General features: G+C 44.4%; 1 protein-coding gene across 7 annotated transcripts in view; it reads left to right on the forward strand.

Annotated features, from left to right (window-relative positions):
* The window catches only part of odad2 (outer dynein arm docking complex subunit 2), a 47,866-nt gene that overhangs the window by 24,302 nt on the left and 1,709 nt on the right, over positions 1-21,855 (forward strand). For 2 of the 7 annotated variants that reach the window (XM_023823708.2, XM_023823707.2), the window contains exons 16-20: positions 4,902-5,144; positions 7,174-7,288; positions 9,520-9,708; positions 9,796-10,017; positions 16,823-18,659. In XM_023823708.2, coding sequence (XP_023679476.1) covers positions 4,902-5,144; positions 7,174-7,288; positions 9,520-9,708; positions 9,796-10,017; positions 16,823-16,936 — 883 coding nt within the window. In that variant the 3' untranslated portion in view covers positions 16,937-18,659. Of the gene's footprint in view, positions 1-4,901; positions 5,145-5,822; positions 6,015-7,173; positions 7,289-9,519; positions 9,709-9,795; positions 10,018-16,822; positions 18,663-21,855 lie in introns of those variants that run through there. The other 5 variants (XM_023823706.2, XM_072713037.1, XR_002839718.1 and 2 more) reach the window with 5 other exon arrangements.

Below are 21,855 nucleotides of genomic sequence, written 5' to 3' on the forward strand. Positions count from 1 at the left end.
CGGCCGTGGAACAGTGGACCAGCTCTATACTCTCCGCAGGGTTCTGGAGGGTTCATGGGAGTTTGCCCAACCAGTCTACATGTGTTTTGTGGACTTGGAGAAGGCATTCGACCGTGTCCCTCGGGCAGTCCTGTGGGGGGTGCTCCGGGAGTATGGGGTGCCGGGCTTCCTTTTAAGGGCTGTTCGGTCCCTGTATGACCGGTGCCAGAGTCTGGTCCGCATGAGCGGCAATAAGTCGGACTTGTTTCCGGTGAGAGTTGGACTCCGTCAGGGCTGTCCTTTGTCACCGATTCTGTTCATAACTTTTATGGACAGAATTTCTAGGCGCAGCCAGGGCGTTGAGGGTGTCCGGTTTGGTGACCTCAGGATTAGGTCTCTGCTTTTTGCGGATGATGTGGTCCTGTTGGCTTCATCAGACCGTGACCTTCGGCTCTCGCTGGGACAGTTCGCAGCCGAATGTGAAGCGGCTGGGATGAGAATCAGCACCTCCAAATCCGAGACCATGGTCCTCAGCCGGAAAAGGGTAGAATGCTCTCTCCGGGTCGGGGATGGGATCCTTCCCCAAGTGGAGGAGTTTAAGTATCTCGGGGTCTTGTTCACGAGTGGGGGGACGATGGAGCGGGAGGTCGACTGGCGGATCGGTGCGGCGTCCGCAGTGATGCGGGCGCTGCATCGGTCTGTCATGGTGAAGAAGGAGCTGAGCCAAAAGGCGAAGCTCTCGATTTACCAGTCGATCTACGTTCCTACCCTCACCTATGGTCACGAGCTGTGGGTAGTGACCGAAAGAACGAGATCGCGAGTGCAAGTGGCCGAAATGAGTTTCCTCCGCAGGGTGGCTGGGCTCTCCCTTAGAGATAGGGTGAGGAGCTCGGTCATTCGGGAGGGACTCAGAGTAGAGCCGCTGCTCCTCCGCATTGAGAGGAGTCAGATGAGGTGGCTCGGGCATCTGATTAGGATGCCTCCTGGGCGCCTCCCTGGTGAGGTGTTCCGGGCATGTCCCACTGGGAGGAGGCCCCGGGGAAGACCCAGGACACGCTGGAGGGACTATGTCTCTCGGCTGGCCTGGGAACGCCTCGGGATCCCCCCAGAGGAGCTGGATGAAGTGGCCGGGGAGAGGGAAGTCTGGGTTTCCCTGCTGAGACTGCTGCCCCCGCGACCCGACCTCGGATAAGCGGGAGAAAATGGATGGATGGATGGATGGATGTTTCACTATCCTCCACCTGGAAGATGTGCAGCTTCAGTTTGCTGTAGGAGAAGACACAGACCACTTTACTGCTGTCCAGTTTTTCTCACATAGTGCTCAGCTCTTCCAAAGGCAAAATCACAGGAACCCGTCTACAGGCCAGACATACCTTCATAGGCACCCCCAGAGTCTATGCACAACCTGAGCTGCTTCCACCATTCTCTTCCAGAGTCATAGGTAGCAATACCCATTCTGTACTTGCACCATCTTCATTTTTGTGTGACAGATTGAGAGGCACGTCCATATCTATTCTCTGCTTCACCACACAGTGTATTTTCTCTCAGTGCACTTCTTCAGGCTGTGTGGGTGCTAGTAGCAATATCCTCAAGGTACTGCTGAGCCATGGTCAGCAGACCCTAATGTGTGTGAGTGAGTATACACTAATTATTTTTACCTCATGCCACACAATGGCCAACATCCTTCATAATTTAAAGGACCCCCGCAATAATTCACTGGATATTGTGGTCCCAGCCGAAGATGTCCCGGACAGGCAGCAAGGGTGGGCAGGGAGGGGGGCTTGTACCACCAACCTAGTAAGTGGCTAACCATTAGGTTCTGTGAGAGAGTTTGTTTTTTTGGCCTCTTCTACACCCCATACATGATACCTTCAACATCTGCAACCATTATTTCATTTAGACATATTGTGCCTCATCCAGCCCTCCAGAGAAAAGAGACACAGACAAGCGTGTAAGCAAAGAAAAAAAACATTACTTTTAATAGGTATTTTTCCATGAACATTGATTCATTTTCCAATTCTCTAGTATTCTCAGGACACTTACACACCACCCCTGTGTTTTTTGTATGCTATGTCCCTCCCTTTCATTCTATGTTCCAGAGCCTTCATTTCCTGATAGTCTTTATCAGAACTACATATTATGGGGATAAGGTGCACAAGTGGCAGAAGTGAAAATCCACAGGTCTTGAACTGGCACTACCAACCTGATGCGATAATGGAATTCTTTATTCGCAGTGTTTTGAGGATCTGGAACCCTAGGCACGTTGCTGACTTTGCAACAGTAGCAGACCAAAAGAAACCACCTTGAATGGCGGCACTCGATCAATTACCCCCCCCCCCCCCCCGCCCCCCAGTCCCCCTAAGTTGACACTGCCACGGACACACACTTCCCTCTTAATGTGGCACTCCGGAAAACTGGAACTGCACTTTCTGACACTCATCAGAGACTTTTCTTCGTGGCGGATCACGTACAGTACATAACCACTGTCAGAGAATCATGATCCCACATCTCCATACCAGTCAGAATCTTCTTGCTTATTGATTTTGTTATCTTAAAGCATTGCATTCATAATACTTTCAATGAACAAGACATGACAGCTGTAATATAATTTAATAACAAACATTATAATCCTATAATTATATTTATTTTGTTATTAGTGTATATTAAAGTAATTAAGGTATGTTATGATAAGGTATACATGCTGCTTATGAATGTTCTATGAATGCATTACGAAGGTGCACTGAATGGTCTACGAATGCATTATAAAGGTATTAAAAAGGTGCCGTCAAGGTAAAGCTTTACTGAATATTCATAAAGTATGTATGTGACTTAATGACTATGTCACTGCTCGTGACCCCTATGACCTTTAGGTCATAAATCTTTGGGAAACAGGCAGAATCTTTATACTCTCTGTAAGGAATGACCAGATCTTACAGGCACAGGATGACGTGCCTTGGCAGGCAGATTACAGCATTTGAACGGACAAACATCAGGTTGACATTATTCAGGGATCAGATAAGGCATATTAAATCAGTCAAAGCGCCTTCCGCTCGAGGTGAAACGGACCTTCACACACAGGCCAGAGTTACATGGAGGCAGAAAAAATGGGCCACCTTTCAAGAGCAGGCCTGGCAAGGTGTTAAAAGGAGTTCACCGTGTTACCCCGAGTGCCTTTAGTCGCTCAAAAGTAACAGTGCAGTGATGCCATGAAATCCTGATACCCCATTAATACAGTAGAAAGTCATTTGGCCGTGTGATAAGAGCACAGAGTGTTTGCTAAAGTTTCTCCTCATTGGATGTTTTCCTATTTGCTATTTTGTTTTCTGGACACTACAGCTCGTTGGGTGTGAACAAATGTAACACCGGACACAGCTACAAGATGAAAGCAGCAAAATTTCGTGAGCGTGTCCAGTTGTAGAGTCTCCTAGAATTCCTTGAATAAGTTAAAGTGTTGAGTTTAAACTAAGACATTACAGTCAAATGAAAATCTACAACCGCAGTAGGTTTCTGGGGATGTTTTCAGGGTGGGTTCATTTCAATAATAATAAGAGCAGTTTTTCAGCAGTACATGAGCAGTTTGAGTAGCACTTGTGGTAGATAAGTGTTCAGTGTGCAGCCGTGTTTGGAAGCAGCGTTATATATAGGCTCTCAGATGTGGATGGGCTGCCTGCCTCCACACCAGATAACATATGGTAACTATTTGCTTGATTAATGATGCATTAAAATGAGGAATTATTGATGGCAACAATATAATTACATTTATAAATAAGGGTGTTTATTTAAATCTTCCATTCTGTTTTTATAGACGTATAATGCAGCAGCACAGCATTTTTTCTGTTCAGAGAATTTTTTTATTGATTTAAAGAAAATATGAAAAGACCAAACCTTTCTCCTTGGGGTAAAATTATATTCTGTAACAGTCACATTTCAGTAGGCATAAGAGATTAAACAAAAAAAAAAAGAGCTTTGCAAATATTAGGACAAGGGTTGATAGTCTTTGTGTAATCTAGTCACAGTTAATGAGCATCCTGCCTTTTAAATACCTCAGGACGTGATCCACTGTATGTAATTAGTAGACAGGGCTGTGCTTTAACAGCACAGCAGCATTCCTGCTGTTTCCCAAGGGGGCCGACATGACATGAAGGCTCAGTGAGTCCGCGTTGCTGGACAGGAGACTCGCGTGTTCCCTGTGTGTGGCACAGTAGGTCACTTTAACAAGCCGACCCCCGGTTGTGGCTCCATTACTTTGGACCTCTGTATGTATAGTAGTCTTGTAATTAGCCTGCATTTTGTTTTTCAGGTGACCATTTCAACAATTGAAAAAGGATGTCTGAGTGCATGAAAATAAATTTTTAAATTATTAACATTACTGTAAATGTTTCTGGTTCTAACCCATGTTCATTCCATCAGGAAGGAACTCCGCTTACTGTATAGTAAACATGCTGTTACATCATGCAGGAATTCACACGTCTGTGCGAGTTATAGTCACGCTCTGGCTTTGATTTATATACCGTGCGGCTCTTCTGTAGATAACACATTACTGGTGGCACATGAATAGTTGCTGGATTCGGCAAGCCTGGCCGCCTCGCCATTCATTACCGTTTTATGTGCAAGAGAAGTCTTTGTGGAACGGGACCAAAACCAAATGACCTTGGCCACATTCAACAACAGTCCCGTGATGCTTTCGCCAGAAACCATAACTGTGAATAAAGGCGGCCGTATAACTCGGGTGAACATCAGAGGTCTGTTGGCTTTTTGTGAAACCACAGTATATCCCATCATGCCGCATTTTCTCCCTTTACCTGCTGTTAAGGTCAACTACAGTAAAGTTTTGAAGCCACGTAGCTGAGTAACCTGGATGATGTCACCAAGGGTGATCATTAGAGTCATTGGTGTCAACGTTAAAAATGGCTTCTCTGTAGGTTTCAGGAGTACAAGGCTTTGGAGACACTGGTGGCCCTGTTGACAGAGCAGCCCGAGGAGGTGTTGGTGAATGTAGTGGGTGCCCTCGGAGAATGTGCCCAGAACCCCCCCAACCGGGCCGTCATCAGGAAGTGCGGCGGCATCCAGCCCCTGGTCAACCTCCTGACGGGAACTAACCAGCCGCTGCTGGTCAACGTCACCAGGGCCGTGGGCGCATGTGCCATGGAGCCGGAAAACATGGCGTGAGTCTGCCAGGGCTTCAGCGGTAACCTTAAGAGCCTGGGGATGCCACAGAAATGCCTCTGGGTGAAACTGGGCCGCAGTAGCTGTACTCATTTTAATTTACACTGTGCTCATAGCAGATATATTTGCTGTAATCACCCGGAATTGGAAAAAAAAAATCATGCATTTATTTTGTGTGCGCATAATTTCAATAGAAGACAAATTTCTCTTTAAAAGGAGAGGGGGGGTGTTTTCAAAAATTAACACAGGGAATATCGTTGGCTCCAAGAATTCTCTCATGAGCCATTTGAATGATTTGTATTTTCTCAAGGAACTATTTTTAGCTCTTTTTTTTGTAGCATTTACACTTAGTTTTGGAAAGACAGTCATTATTTCCACCGGTGTTTTTTTTTATATATCTTGTGGTGAAGGCTTATTTTGAGAATTGTGTACAGTAGTTTGCTGAGCAATTAACATAGTTCACATTTGATTATTTCCTGTCTGAGACCGATCTGGTCAGAGCTGTTTCTGAAATTAAGTGCGTGGTGTGACTCAGGCAGGGGGCGGTGTCACACACCAGCATGTTGGGGCTACAGAGGCGTGACTGGAATCCCCTTTGCCCTTGCTATTACCCCTTGGGGCATTTACTGTTCTCCTCCAATCTCACACCATTTACAAATGGACTATTTTTCTTACAGCAGAATTTGCCACCCCCACCCCCTGCATGCATGGATGACGGTTTGTTTGCACAGGAGAAGTGGTATTATGAAACCATCTAGAGAACATCATCTGGTCAGGGCAGGCGAACCGCAAGCCAAGGGGCAGGTCTTTGAGTATCTAACAGACGCTCTGACTCGCCCATCTGGTTAGCTTTACTACAAGACGACACGGTGCGTCAGCCTCAGCCACCAGCCCCCCCACCCAACCCCCCAGGCTTCCCTCCTGCATACTCTCCACATGCGGTATTTGAAAACTTCCTCAGTGCTGGGATGTCCGTAATATCCGTCATTCCCTAATTCCCGAGTCTCACTGCATTCATATTCCCGCCACATGATCCTAATCACAAGGAAACAGCACGGCAAAGGCAATTTTGAGATTTAATAATGTGACCCATCTGTTGATTTTCGGGGACACGCACCACGTCAGGGACCTTGGTCAAGGAGACACGTGGCCTTTAAGGCTCACCCTTACGGCTGTCCTGTCGGAAAATATCCATACTCGGAAACAGCACTAAACGGAGTGCTTCAGTCTATCTTTGTGCTCGATTTAATGGGCCCCACGGACCTTAATCTGACGTAATGGGCCCCCAGGCTGATTTATGTATGATGCCATGACAGATACCACGAGGAAGACGCCTCTCGCCCCCAGTCATGGAATCACTTTGATTAGAGCGTGTTTAAGCAATTAGGGCAGGGGTCTTGGTACATGATGCGTGGGCTGAGCGCACATGGGAAAGACGTTACGTGTTATTTATGCCAGACAGCAGACGCGCAGTGGCGGCGTGGCCACATCCCCCATCCTCGGCTATGGTGTTGACCGCGGCCGCGCGCCATGAAATATGGCCCGTGCTTAAGTAAACTTCACCCAGACAAAATGAAATATGGAGAAATCTGCTTCTGTAGCTGTTTGGCTTGGAAGGAATCACTGTTGACAATGAGGGGAGCGGCACCCTGTTTGCCTCGCCTTTTAATGGGTTTTTAAACACATATACGAGCCAATACATATATAGGGCTCAGCATAACATTCAGCGGGTCCTCCGTGTGTGTTTAATAACTTAGAGTGGACTTTCGTCAGGTGGGTAAAAGGCCCTCAGTCGGATGCATGAAGAAAAAAAACTATTAAAAGTTGACGCTAAATGCTGTCTTATTTTAGCTAGGCCTGGTGTGCCTTTCAGTGCTGGTAACGGCAAATGAAATCCAGGCCGAAGCCAACAAAAGAGGCCATAACCCACCTCTAATTGTGTTGCGCTTGGAGCTTGAAAACACACTAGATTAGATGTGCCTTTTGATAAAGTCCTGTTGAGGCATCTCCCCTTTCTCTGTGTTACAGGGTAATCGACCGCTTGGATGGCGTTCGCCTGCTCTGGTCCCTTTTAAAGAATCCGAATCCAGATGTGCAAGCCAGCGCGGCGTGGGCAATCTGTCCCTGCATTGAGAACGCGAAGGTAACGTGGATCCAGGTCACCATGTCACGGGCGCGGCCCTGGTGCTCGTCCGAAGTGTGAAGGCGGGATGCTGTTTGGAGATCGCCATGCCCATGCACCGGTGTGCCATGAACTCTCCAGATATCGCTTTAGAGCTGGGAAATGGTACTTAGGGGACACTGGTGTGCTTTTTAAGAGTGCGCAAGGACACCGTTACGAACATCTTGTGGTAGAGAACTTTTGAATTTTCAGTCTCAGGCTGCTGGGGAATATTAAAGAGTCAAAAATCATACTGCATCATATGATGCCTTTGGTAAGCTTGTATTGTAATTTATTTATTGTTCTTTAAATATAAACGTTCACCTTGCTGGCAGTATTCTCATATCACCTGATATTCTCTTTAGATTTTGAGTCCTTCAAACTCACTTGGCATAAAGGTTTATGTCTGAGTGTGTCTATGTGTTATATTTAACACTTCAAGCCGGCATTGCGCTAGCAGGTGCTGCAAGATGAAGATTTGTGTTCCTTTGAAAAGGGATTTTTTCTGGCTAAAGAACAACTTTAAAATGATGTATGTTAACCACATGGAAAAGAGGGCAGAAGATCTTATTGAAAGCTAACAGAGTTTGACAGTGTTTATCTGACATTTAGCGTGCCAATTTTTCCTCCTCTAAGAATACATGCAATTGCAATGATTTCTGAAGCGGAGGCAATGACAAGAGCTAAACAGTTCATTCCGCTTGTATAGGGCAGGAATCCGATATTCCTTGGTGCAGTAGTTTAGATAAAGCACATATGGTTCTGATTAGCAGCTACGGGGCAGATTTACGAGGGAGTCGTGCTGGAAGTCCAGCTGGATGCATCCTCTTCTGATACATTCTCTACGGTCAAAAAGAAACAGGTCCGAATAACACGCCGGCATTTATTAATAGAGGGGAAGCTCACTAATGCTATGCGCTTTCAATCCACTGCATTTTTCATTTGAAGCCGTGCTAATGCTAAACCACTGCATTTTTCATTTGAAGCCGTGCTAATGCTAAACCACTGCATTTTTCATTTGAAGAAACAGTTTGGATGTCCATGGACCCCCAGCCTGATAGCAATGGCTGTGAGACTCATTCATTAAGAGTCTCTGATGGACAGCACAGGATGGAGCGTCGATTTTAAGACTTTTTCTTTCCGTTTATGTACTGCGGGGTTTTGGGGTAACCTCCAAACGGTGAATTATGTGTTTCAGCCTCTTAGTTTCGGTGCTCTTGGCTATATAGGAAAGCAGGTTTACTCTGGTTTTTCTTTTTGGACGTCATGTGCAGGGGTCCATTATGTGGCGGGTTTATCTCTGGTCACTATCCAGGTCATGAAAGAGACGCTCATAGCCTTTCGCAGCTGGTGCCTTTAGAAAGCCGCGTCCGTCAGCTTCTGATCATTAGTATTCCTCAGGAAGCGCTTCCTCTCTGCATCGGCGGGTGGGGGGCAGGGAGGTCGGCTCTCTAACAGAGCTCATCTCCTGGCACGGCTTCTGAGGCGGTGGGCGAGGCCGCCCGTGCCCCGCTTCTGAGTGCTGTCAGGCCTCGGGCCTGGATGCTCCTCCACAGCATTGAGCGTGGCCTGCCATTTGCTCTTCATATCCCCCATAGCTGTGTGTTTCTGGCAGATTTCTGTGAAGGCACGGATCTGGATGAGCTTATGACAGACGTATGAACATCTAGCTACAATAAGCGCCTGATTTGTCAAGAGAAAACTGGCCAAAAATGGTCCTTTTTTGAGCAACAAGAGTGCACATTTAAAGGCATGTGTCAATTATTTAAAAAAAAAAAAAGCAGAACATCTTCAGCTTTTACTTTTTTCTGTATAAACAATAGGATTTTTCTCCTGGTAGAAAAAAAAGTTGATAATTTGGGCCCAAAGTACACAGTGGATATAAATACACTCCATTACACCTAGAGCACCATCAGTTGGAGCCAAACTCAACAAAGTGCAGCTTTATACACAAAAAGTGTTCAGGAAAGAAATTGGTGCTGGACAAGTAACCATAGAGTCATTGTACCTTTCAATATCTTTGCATCAACAAACATGAACAAGTACCTAAAAATGGTCCCATAAAATAATCATTATTGTTTCTAAGTAGATAATATCCCTGCGCTTTCAATTGATCATATGCACCCCACTTTTGCTTTGTTAGTGTTGGTTGCTGAGGTGAATGTGTCGCTGTTTAGCTCTCAGTGGTCGGAGTGACTGCCCTCTTGCTGCAGGATGCCGGGGAGATGGTGCGCTCCTTCGTCGGCGGGCTGGAGTTGATCGTTCATCTATTGAGATCGACAAGCAAGGACGTGCTGGCAGGCGTCTGCGCTGCCATCGCTGAAATCGCCAAGGACGAGGAGAATCTGGCAGTGATCACGGACCATGGGGTCGTGGCCTTGCTGGCGAGACTGACAGATATGGTGAGCGAGCAGCCAAAGCCACAAACCTAGCGCCATCACCTACAGGACCCTGCCTCCATACTGTAACCGCAGTGTTTCCTCCGGCAGGAGGATAACCTACTCCGTCGTTACCTGGCAGAGGCCATCGCCCACTGCTGTGCGTGGGGGGCCAACCGAGTGTCGTTCGGGGAGGCGGGAGCTGTGGCACCCCTGGTGCGTTACCTGAGGTCCGACAATGCCTCGGTTCATCGGGCCACGGCCCAGGCCCTGTTCCAACTCTCCAAGGATCCGGACAACTGCATCACCATGCACGAGAATGGAGTGGTCAAGGTACGGACCGTACGGGGGCTGCAAGGGATGGGGCTACGTGCTGAGCCACGTCTCCAAAGTCTGATTCGGGGTTTCCTCGTGATTTCCATCATCCCCTTTATTCATCTGTGCATAAATCGGTATTCGATGTACCGCACAAAAAAGGCACAAACTTAGCACTAAAAATCTAAACGCATCTCGGTTTGTATATATGCGGTTTTCATTACGTGCAATAAAAAAAAACCACTGCTAATAATACTTATAGCTATTCTCAGAGCCTTTGATCATTAAAGCTGAACAAGGCCGGCATTATTCTTCACGGAAGCACGGCCTCGTTTTCTAGCAGCCATGGGAATCCAGGAAAGTAAACATTTCAGCGTGTGAAGTACCACTTCTCCGACTGAAGATGCCATTGCAACGCCATTCTGCAGTCTGTATCTCGGGAAACTGTTGCCACGAGTTGCGCTGGAACATGGGAAAGAGCCGTCTGCCCACACTGTCACACACAATGGCGCCGGGGCACGGTGGGTCGGCGTGAAAGGACAGGGGCGTCATGGTACCGAAAGGATGTTTTGTTTAAGAAGTGCTAAAAATGCTTTTGACAGGGTGCATTAACTCGGGACAGTGCTGACAGCATGACGCCGTGTAGGGGAGCGAGTTTGGGGTGGGTCAGGAATTCGGTTTATGACCTGTGCTTGCAGGTGTAAATCACAACAAGGCTCAGCTCTTGCACCCCCTGAGAAAGGCAAATTGCTTGAACTCCTGCGTGACACATGCCACCTGCAAATTGTAAGTGAAAAATGCAGTAAATACTGTTAGCCACTAAAGTCTGCTCTGAGCATCTGTTAGGCAAATGAGTAATATTTTAACGAGTGTATCACACCTAGCATAACGCACTGCTATTAAAACACAACGTCTGCATCTATTGAGTGAGCAATAAAATAAAATAAAAGCACCAGCTGGTAACCTGGCCTCAGTCAGTAATGGTTTTAAACGTCATACCAATGATTTATGTAATGTAATGAAGGAGGTTTATGTCTGTATTAGAAGCAGACCCCAACATGTGTTTGTTATTGAAGAGAAGAGAAGACAACTGATTCCTGTGTGGTGTGGGGGGTCTAGGCAATGGAACTATAACCGATATAATGGTTGGGTAGGTGTATGGATGCTTTCAAATGTCGTAAAGGATGTTAAGGGCCTTAAAGTATGTTGAGATTCCCAAAATCTAATTATCAGTTAGTGCTGCAGTTGGCACCATGTCTGAGAAAGAGAAGCATAGAGGGAAAGTTTCTGTACGTGGACATTTGTGTGTGTACTATGCAGCTTCACATGAAGCCCCCCCCCCCCAAGTGTCTGTGCTGTAAATTATAAAGCGGTTCTGCCTTTGCAGCCAGATACTCTTTCCCCATGTTCACTTAATGGTGCACTTTAGCCTGATCTGCTGTATGTGGTTCAGCCCTGCCCAGAATTGCTCGCTGAAACGAACCCTCGGCATTCCGCAGGCGTCCTGTCCAGCTAGAAAAAGCCGCCTTAGTGTTTTTTTTTTACTAACCGCAGAAAAAAAAAATGCGACAGATTTTTAAAAAATGCATTTATTTTTTTTTTTATTTTACAAAGCAACATTTATTTGTTAATTAGAGAGGAGGAGTGAATATAATTTAGTGTTATTAATGTACTAGCACAGATTCAACATGTTCCATAAAGTATTTTGGGATTTTAATTGGCTTGTGAGAAAAGCCCCTATCACCTTTATGACTCTGAGGAGGGATTCTGATTAGAGATCCTAACCGCTTTAGGAGTGGAGAATGCATATATCCTGGCACATAGTGCATGTGATATATGGTCTGGTTCAGTGCACGGGGTGCTAAAACATCATTTCCTGCGGCTACGGAGACCACTCGACACGTTTATCAAAAAGCAATGCTGGCTCTCCGTCTGTCACTTGGCCAAATTTATGTTTGAGTGTAAAATTCAAGAATGCCTTCTGGTATTATTGCAACAGTATTTCAAAACCCCCTCTATTTTTTTGGTTCTCGCAAAGTTCTCAAAACACGCTCACCCACAAGCTTGTATAATGATTTCCTATGATTTCACTGAGCGTATATTTCTCACTCAGTATTCCGCTCAAAAGTAACTTTCCTCCCCAGTATTCTTAATGGTGTATAACTCAGTTCCCTAAGCTTAGGGGAGGAAATTAAGCATTGAAAAGAAAGCATTTTACACTGGAAAATGCATTACTGGACCCTCTTGATGCTTTTATTTTATCGGCAATTCAGTCCTTGAAATATTATAAGCCTATAGTTACTTTGTTTCACCGAGTGTCTGGACAATAGAAACAATTAAAATCACTTCCATTGTTGAAATCTGCTGCTTTCATTTATTCAAACAAATGTTTCATAATACAGTGAAATGCACTTCATTCAGCTATTCATATAATCAAAATGCATTTTGTGTATTTCCTAGATTGTTTTGTGCGCGGTGGTTTTGTTGTATTATGCGTATGCCTTTTGTCAGTGTGCTTATACTCATGTGTGTCCATCGTTTTTGAGCTGAACTCTATCTGATGCCCTGTGAATGCATTCCCAGCAGGGAGCGGATGGTCAGACTGTGATAGAGTGCCGAGATGAATTGCCCTCCAGTTTGGTTTGACATATATGCTTGGCATCTCACAGCTTTATAACGATGTACTTTATTTTGTTCACCATTCAAAATCAACACCCTCTGCTCCACGCCACACATTATGACCAGAGGGTCGGAGGCTGTTTGCTCACTTCATAAATCCCTATCGACAGCTTCAGGCTGCTTTTCTTTCTGACAGTGTCTTTCATAAAGGGGTCTTTGTGAGGAAAATGGGGCTCACTAAACACAACAGGATCTGCCACTTGTTTTCAGCTGTACGTATGTAAAACAGAAAGAAACAAAAACAGAGATAAGCTGCTACCAAGTCGAGGCGCACGTGCAGTGCGGCCCGTAAACCACTGCCAGCCGCTCTATGTGCCCCTGCTCAACTCCCCACAATGTCGGCCATTACTTTCGGTCCACGATTTATGGCCATTATTGCAATTGTGGGAAGAACAGAACTTTTCGGCTATGTAAAAGAGTATTTCTAAGCTTCCCCTCAGTCACACTATGTGTGGTACAAGGTGGAGAGCAGATGACACTGCTTTTGTACCACAGTTCCACTGTTCTGCCATTTGTGAGGAATCTGTTTGTTGTGACTTTGAGCAGTGAATATACAAATCTCAAGCCAGGCCTTTTAATTGGAGCCCTAGTTCATGATGCTCTACTTTATAAAGTCCAGCTAGGTGACATGGAAACACAGGACCAGCGCAGGTAGCATTACGGTTTCAATCTTCATTCATTTACATTTAGCCTAGACTAATTTAAATCCAACAGGTTATCTGGCTAAGCAAGAATCCTGCTTTCTGGAACAGGCCCCAGTTCTAGCCAGGCTCATTATTATCCATCGTTAGCAATGACAGTTAACAACAACACATTTCTGAGTTGGATTTCCACTCCGGGGATTTCCAGAGACTAGGAACTCAGAATTTCCAAGTTCCTAGTTCAAATGGAACACAGCATTAGATCAGAGCAAGGGCATAGGTTTGGTTTCAGCATTGGCAGGGACCAAATCAGCCCCAAACTCCCTGCCCGCGCAGACACACACGGTCCTCCCACAGTATCGGTAGAGATGCGTCCCTTGGATCATTGTGTCTACAATGCAGTTTGCATCTCAATAGGGATCAAGCTTTCCAGGTACCGAAGCACAGTTGATGTCAAAGGTCAGCATGGAAGAAAGACAACAAAGGAACTTTGGTCATGTTTTATTGTCATCCATCCCTCCATCCATCCCATGATTCTCAGTAACTCTTTATCCAATCAGACCCCCATAGTCAAGAACAGGGGTCCAAAACTACCAGCCCATGGGCCACCTCTGGCACGTGAGACAGCTTCACACGACTTGTAATATGTTTTTGTTTTACTAATGAATTGATTTAATTGATTACTGAGCTTTAAACAGTTTGTCCAGCGTCAACCAAAGGTAGCAGCATTCTCCCAGGCACAACATGCAACGTGGGTTTGTTTGGTGTCAGTACAAACATTATGGAAGGCAGTTACAGCACTCTGGGGATCTTCCAGTCTTTTAGGAGTACTAAGTCTGAAGTAGTCATATTTTGGTTCTTAATCTTTGTGCACACCACCCACTACTTCACGGCAAATGCCAGGTAAGTTAAGCTCAATGCATGATGCTTGAACTTCAGAATGGGGGTTAATGTCATGGTTTGTCTGTCTAACTTTGTAATACTTTCTGAATAATGTAGGCTGGAGCTTCCAGTGTTACCTCCTCTTGTAAGAGCACTATATGTCAGTGGTGTAGTGAAGATGGCACTTTTTTTGCCTCAGCCTTAGAGCTAGTTAAAAGCCCATTTGCTGAGAATGAATTCCATGTATGATTGTATATTTATTCTTGAAACAGAATGTAATATTACCGTGATAATACTGATAACTGATAATTTTGCTCAGTATAATCGTGATATTGCATTTTCATACCATTTCATCTCTACTTTGTACTATTGTATTCTTTCTTTAATTGATTTGAGGCCTGTTTTTTATAGGTGAATTTAAAATTTCAAGTTGAAAAAGATGGGGCACAGGATGGGGTTGAAGTTTAGGCATGCTGCAAAATAAACTATAAACCTTCCCACTGGATTGGAAGCTTACTAGCTTACTATTTCTTTTAAGGAAAAAATCTTGCTAGCTGTACAGGAAGCCTAAATTCTATTTGCCTTGACCTCCCTCAGCCACTTCCTCCTTACAGAGCCCTCTGCTCAGCCAACTCTGTGAGTCAATGCAGTTCTCCCATGGAGGGGAAGGTGAACATCTCAGACCACTCTGTTATGCTGTCAGGTGGGAGGGAGTAGGGCATTCCTCAGGTCCTCAGGAAGGAGCTAAACCTACACTGAACACTGCAACACCTATATGTGCAAGAAACAGAGATGTGGGGGATGGGTGGCGTCCTAGAGTGCCCCCTGCAGGATGCAGGAGCCGGTTGGTCCACTGCCTCGGGTTCATTTCTCAAACGACAGTCCAGTTATCGTGTTTCCAGGTTTTTAGAATATCTAACAAGCGGGGCATTATGGTTTTCTAAAATCCCAGCTGGGGGGGTGGAGGAAGAGAGACAGCCTTATCTCTGCAGTAACTGGCCGCTTCAGAAGTCGGTATTTGGCCAAGTCTGAATAACACGCAATGGGGCTGGCAAAGGGCTGCTTCTGGCACCTACCACGCGTCCTCTGCCTTCACAAAAGGGACTTGTCCGAGTCGGCCGTCCGTTTTCTCTGCCTGCTGAATATTAGTTTGCTTTTCTGTGGTGTTTTTGATGCTATTTCTGAAGCAAGCAGCCTGTGACAACCTCCACAAAATGCACTTACAAATGAGATATTAGGGGAAGGCAAGACCTCTTATGCAGTTTTCCCAGATTAAAAATAAAATAAAAAATTAATTAAACTAGACTGAATAGTGTAACATTTTAATGGTATCAATTAACCAAAGAGTCTGTCCTTACAGATAGAAGCTCCATCTCTCATCTGTTTTGCTTTCCATATTTATCTTTCAGAAGAAAATTCTGGGAATATTTCCTCTCCTTCTCTCCACCCTGGCACTCTGCTAACAGCATAAATATGTCGAAGACTCTTCTAAGTTTGCATGTAACATGTGAAAGGCAGAGGGTTCAAACTTGTGCATATAGACATTACACGGTGAACAGTCACATAAAAATATCACATTGCACACATTTAATTTAAAACATCTTACCAATGTCATTTAATATACCAAGAAATATAAGAAAATATGAGCATTTTTATCCCAGATGGCCAGTTCTATTTCACATACCTGTCATTGCCCTTATGGTTTTCGGCCATCAAGATCTGCTTCTGTTCTAATTTTTTAACATGCAGTTTTTCACTCTTACATTTTGTCAAAATTTTGTGGATGAAACGAGACAAAGTTCATTTTCTCCCCGTCTAGACATCTAGGCCAGGGAAAGACATGCACTTCCTGAGGAGTGCAATCTCACTCCCAAGGAGGAGTGCAGCGGGAGTGACGAGGGCACGTTGGGTGTCTCAGAGCTGCGTTTCAGGGCACTGTGACACTCTAGTAACACAAACACAATGAACAGATTTAAAATCTAGCAGTGCCAATTTTTTTTTCCATCTAAAGTGTGTTTGTTTCCCATACAAACCACAGTTTACCCAAAATCCTTTTGTCTCTTTTTGATGTGTATACAACAATGAATTTTCCACATCCCCAAAAAAATTATTTCTTAGATTAACACTACATAGCAATATACGAAATTTTTTAAAAAGAGTAAAAGTGTTTTTTCCCTCTTCCAGTAGATTTTTGGAGAGAAAGGAATCATGTCCTGGAAGCGGATTAAACAGCGTTTATTATGTGAGCCATTAAGGGCGGGATATGATCTGACCTTTGAGCCGCGGGGCCGCGCTCTTCGTGTTTGGCTTTGAGATGCCTGCGCCGCTTGTGAGACGAGCGCTTTCATCTGAACAAACTTTCAGAAGCACATGTTCGCAGCTGCTGCCAGCCCTTAATCACGCCTTTTAAAGTTCAAGTCTGTGACACACAGGCGCCTATGCTTGTAGTTTGGGACGCTACGACCCGCTTCCACCCGTCAGCTGCTTCGGTTATTCATCACGCAGCAGCGTCGCGCTCCACTCCCTGTAAACGCTCTACTTTTATGGATGAAATTCGCAGCCTCCACCATTTCATGCAGCCAGTCATAAGTAAACCTGTCTTGTCCCCTTGTCTTGACCAGCTGCTCCTGGGCATGATGGGATCCACAGACGAGCTCCTCCAGGAAGCGGCGGCCGGCTGCGTGGCCAACATCCGGCGGCTGGCTCTGGCCAATGAGAAGGCCAGATATGGATAAAAACAAATAAGTAAAAACGAATCGGACGTGGAGGGCGATGCGGATTCTGTGAGTCGTCCCGGCGTGGTCTATCAGCTACGTGCGAGGTGGAGAGCTCCCCCGGTAGCTCACTCTGGAAGCACATTAAAGGCCGCACTGTGTGGCGAGCGGCAGCAGATGTTACCAAGCTGATGTTGGCTTCCAGATCACCCCTCTCACACAGCAGCAGGCAGTCTGCAGATCCAGCCCATCCCCGGGACTCTTTCCATTGGGTTTTATGCGAGTGTTTATGAAACTCCTTTTCCTCAATGACTAAGTTAATAACAACATTACATGCCTTGTTTTTTTCTGTGTATGCTAATGCCAAATACTGTACACATTCCTTTCGGTTAAACAAGGCTTCACCTTGTATGGCCTGGACGTAATACATATGAGTGAGACAACTCTGAACAAGTCACATGTGTTGTTTTTTTAAAACCCATTTTAAAGTAAAAACGCTACAATATTTATGCATGGGGTGATGGTGTTAAAAGAAGCTGTTGTTCCTCGGTACATGAAACTAATTTAGCTTTATTTCTAAAATCTGTGCGATGAAAGATACCAGCTTAGCCCTAGAATGTGGGAAATGAATCACGAAAACATTTAGACTTTAATATCTGAACAATGGCAGCGTTTCTGAACGATTCAGGTTCATCTAAATATACACACAGTTCCGTCAGTCGGGGATCATTCGTCAAGTAACTAAAGACAAGTGCGCTGAGGTGCTGCTCTGCCAGTGTCTCCCTTCCCTCTTATTACTCATTTCTACACTCCCCAGTCTATCGTACTTTCTGAATGCAGCGGCTTCTCAGATGGTGCAGAAGCCCATTTGTAAAACGCTTTAAGCATGTCTCAGATTTGACGTGACTTATTTTTACTATTATTATTATTTTGTAATTTTCATTAACCTGTAGTTTCCTGGTCCTAATTAACTCCGCAGGATATGTGTTTGGCCAATGTCCCTGCCAGGAATCTCTTGGGGTTTCTATCATTAATATCAGAATAATATAAAAAATAATCTAAATATCAGAAATATGGGACTGAACTCTTCCTCATTCCAAAATATTTAAACAGAACCAGCTGCAGCTCAGAGGTGCAAGAAAACTACAGAGCAGGGAGGTCAGACAGCTTTATTTTGGTTCCGATTATTGTGAAGGGAACTCCTCCCTAAAGGAGCGACGTGGTGCAGGGGTGAACGAGAATCGTCCTGAAGTGATTCAAATTAAATAAATACCGAATGATTAATGGCATTTTCATTCCATGTAAGTGCACTTTACAACCCCCAGAACGTGCCACATTTGAAAACACGTAGGAAACGTTTAAATGAAAGCATTCGGTAACTTAAACAGTGAAAATAAAGCCGAATAAATATTTTCTAGGTGCGGATGCCAGTAACTGCAAGGCCAATAAATACAATTACTAAACAAAAATTGCATGTTCCACTAAAGCCAAGGAATTTGAGACAAAAAGCCTTAGTCCGTTTTTGAACACTTGCTGTCCATCAGCTAGCGGTGTTCACCTTGAAAAATTTATCTCTAATGCTTCCAAGATACAAGCTTACCAATGAACAATTATATGAACTATTAAGCCACATTAAATATTACTTTAATGATGTATTCGATGTACTGGTCAAACATAACAGTAATGTTTTATCATTAAACATGCTGTTTCTGAATGCCTGGTGAATGTAGATAATCTTAATTAAAACTTCTAGTCAAAAGCCTCTTTGCATTTGTCCCCGTTGCTTAAGGGCCTATAATTTTTTCAATAGATGTGCTAGTTTTGCACTTTCCATTATAAATTGGGAACGTCAACGTGAACCGGGTGACTGTTTTGAGAACCATCCAGTGCTATTTGTCAGAATTCCACAGCCCGCTGTATTAGTGGGACCACAAGTCCTCGGAGAGGGGAAACTACTACTTTGAGTGCAGTCCGGCCTGCACAGGGACATCATTCATGGGAAATTAGAGGTTCTCTTCTCGATCGCTCTTACGCTTCAGCGGAGGCAGCAATTAGGTGTAGCTCAGTCTTTTGGTCTCTGTTGTCGCGTCAGTTACTCATGGGACTCTCCTGAGGAGACACGAATAGGGGAAGCCCTACCACCGTTCCGTGACCCTTTTCAGGACATAATTGCCCATCTCAGCAGCACCACTCCCTGTGTTGCTGTGTCTGCCACCAGGGTCACCCTGCTGACCTTCAACCTACAGCTAACCCCAAGCTGACGGGGTTCAAACAACTCGCCAATGACGTGTGACTCAGTCATCATCTGACCAACTCTTTCAATCTGTCTCAGCCAGTAAATCATACCCACTCTTCAAGGATATGTGTGCACACTCGTTCAGATACCTATAACTCTCTTTTCAGGCATTCTACTGCAGAGAAATTATATCACCTTCAGTCGACTGTTTTGCAGACTCTCCAAATTATTACTTCATACTGCAGTATAAAAAACCAGCAGTGGCTCACACACAGTTATTTATTTACCTCTTTGTGTGTTTGTCTTGCCCTCATCACTCGCTCTGTCCTGCCTGTTGTAGGGTTTTCAGCGTGTTGCCTCAGGACTGCTTTAACGCGGCTCGTTGGAGCACCTCCGATCCCCACCGGCTCGTCCCACGCTGCCCTGGTCCGCATTCCCTAAGATTAAATACATCATGAAATATGCCTGCATGATGTTTTATTTGCCTCGTTGCCCTGATTTAATGTTGGGATGGCCATCTCAAATTATAAATAATTTGCTGACTAGACAAAAAAAAATGCACCTTGACTGTCTTGTATAGTTAGAACCATTTCAATGCATAATGATTAAATGTTTGGTCCCCTTGATGTGACCCTCTATTAGTATGTGGTATATTCTTTCATAGCAGACTAAAACACTGACTTGAAAATAACTAGAAAATGTCACCTACAGCCCCTATATAGGGCTGGGCCCCCTGATTCTACCAGCTAGGGTATCCGTGTCCCTCCGACGCCTCTGCACTTAGAGGTCCCTTCTGATATTTCATCAGAGGATATTACCTTTAAATGTATGGTCCTCCACCTCCTACAGCATCTGGTTACCAAATTAGGCAGCACTGAGCAGAACCTCGAGGTCCAGCTGATGCCAGACTTTTTTGACTCACAGACCTTTTACTGTTAGTACAATAGGTACCACAGTAACAGTGGTTCCAGGTTCAGATTCCAGGGAAGAATAATGTGTTTTTGGTGCTTAACTGCTTCCCATGGGTACTGTGGTAAAACTCCAAAATTCAAGTTATGTTAATTGTTCTTTATCTGACCGTATCTGCTATAGAAACAATATGGTCATCTTCAATGTAATTATACTGTGGCGAGGATGGTGTGCAGAGAAAAGAGAGGCAGGAGACCACATTGGGCAGGCTAGTGCCAGGCATTTTTTTTTTCATTCCCAACATTTTACCTTCTATATTTCCCTTATCTTGTAAGATTGCGATGGAATTGATGCTTAAATTGGAAGGGGACCCTGTAATATGTAGAGTATAGCTAAGCACTATCGGTCCGCGATTTGGGTTAAGACGAAAAATAGACTCTCATTTCTGCGACCTGCTGGAGACGACCGCGGGCTTGGAGAATGCTAAGCCGTAAACTCAGGCTGGAATTAAAAAGTCACATTTCATAGAGTGTGAACCATCGTGCAGCTGTTAGCCAAAGAGTGCTGCAAAGACGAGCGTTAAACACGGGGGGAAAAAACGAGAAACAAGCAGATTATTACTCGGCTGCAGCTGAAATCTGCTGTGAGATCTACAACATAAGAGCTGGCATCATTATCCCGGGCTTTCTCGTGTGATTGGTACGACACCCACAGTTGCTGTACTACAACACACAGGCGATTTATGGCATTGCAAAACGGTGCGTAATTTGTACTTCCCGCCTCGCTTAGTTATGCCCCGAAGGATGCTGACCCATCTGACTCGCGTAAATACAAAACATAGACTGAAGAGGAACACCTGTTAGTACTCGGGAGGTACTCCTGAGGTTTTAACAAATTATTAAACAGAAAATATAGGCCTACTATATTAATTTTCATATGATTGACTACCATCGTTTACTTTTGGTGAGTTCTAGATTTAATGATGCAATACATTTTAGAATAAATTCAGCGATTCGATGCAATATAATTTAGCCTGTTTTGGTGCAAATTGCATACTGCTACGTTCACCGCGCAAAGTAATATGAGTTCGTTGGGAAGCATTTTTTTCCACATTTATTTGTATGTAGTTTTACATCTCATAAAAACAAAATATGTTTTTGTTAAAATCACATTTACGCACAAGTTAATATGTTAATAACTAGATTTTAATTATTAGGCAAGTAAAATAAATTCACAGGACCAAATGAACCGCCGTCTCCGGAATATTCGCGTATGTTTTGAAATCGTTTTGCAATTACTGATTTTACGTAAACGTCAAAATAAAACTAAATGAATAACAACGAAAGGTATTATTAAACCAATTACCCACCCATTATCAAGTCAACACTAGATCATTTAATCAGTGATCTTTAAAATTCCAGATTCCTACCGAAACACCGATTTACATGCCTATAAAATGTCTGTGGTTTGCAGTTAATTACTCTGATCCGTCAAAATCTTAGACTCAAATGGTTTTCTATAGGCTTCCCGGAAAAGAGTTATCCTTCGTAGGCTTTAGGTTCTTCAGGCTTCTGAATAGTATTTTCTTTCTTGCAGATGGTCGTATCCTCGTGGATGTAATTAAGAAATGTATATACGACAACAAAACAGGTTTTACTATTGTATTGTTATCTAAAACTAAATTATCACTGTACTGGGTGTAAATATTGCGCTAATAGTGAGTCCCGTACTCAAGATATTCATTTTTAGGACAGACCTCCTACTTTGTAGTCTAATTATAGAATATATATTAGAT

Source organism: Paramormyrops kingsleyae, chromosome 1 (genome assembly GCF_048594095.1).
Source record: "Paramormyrops kingsleyae isolate MSU_618 chromosome 1, PKINGS_0.4, whole genome shotgun sequence".
Lineage (NCBI taxonomy): Eukaryota > Metazoa > Chordata > Actinopteri > Osteoglossiformes > Mormyridae > Paramormyrops > Paramormyrops kingsleyae.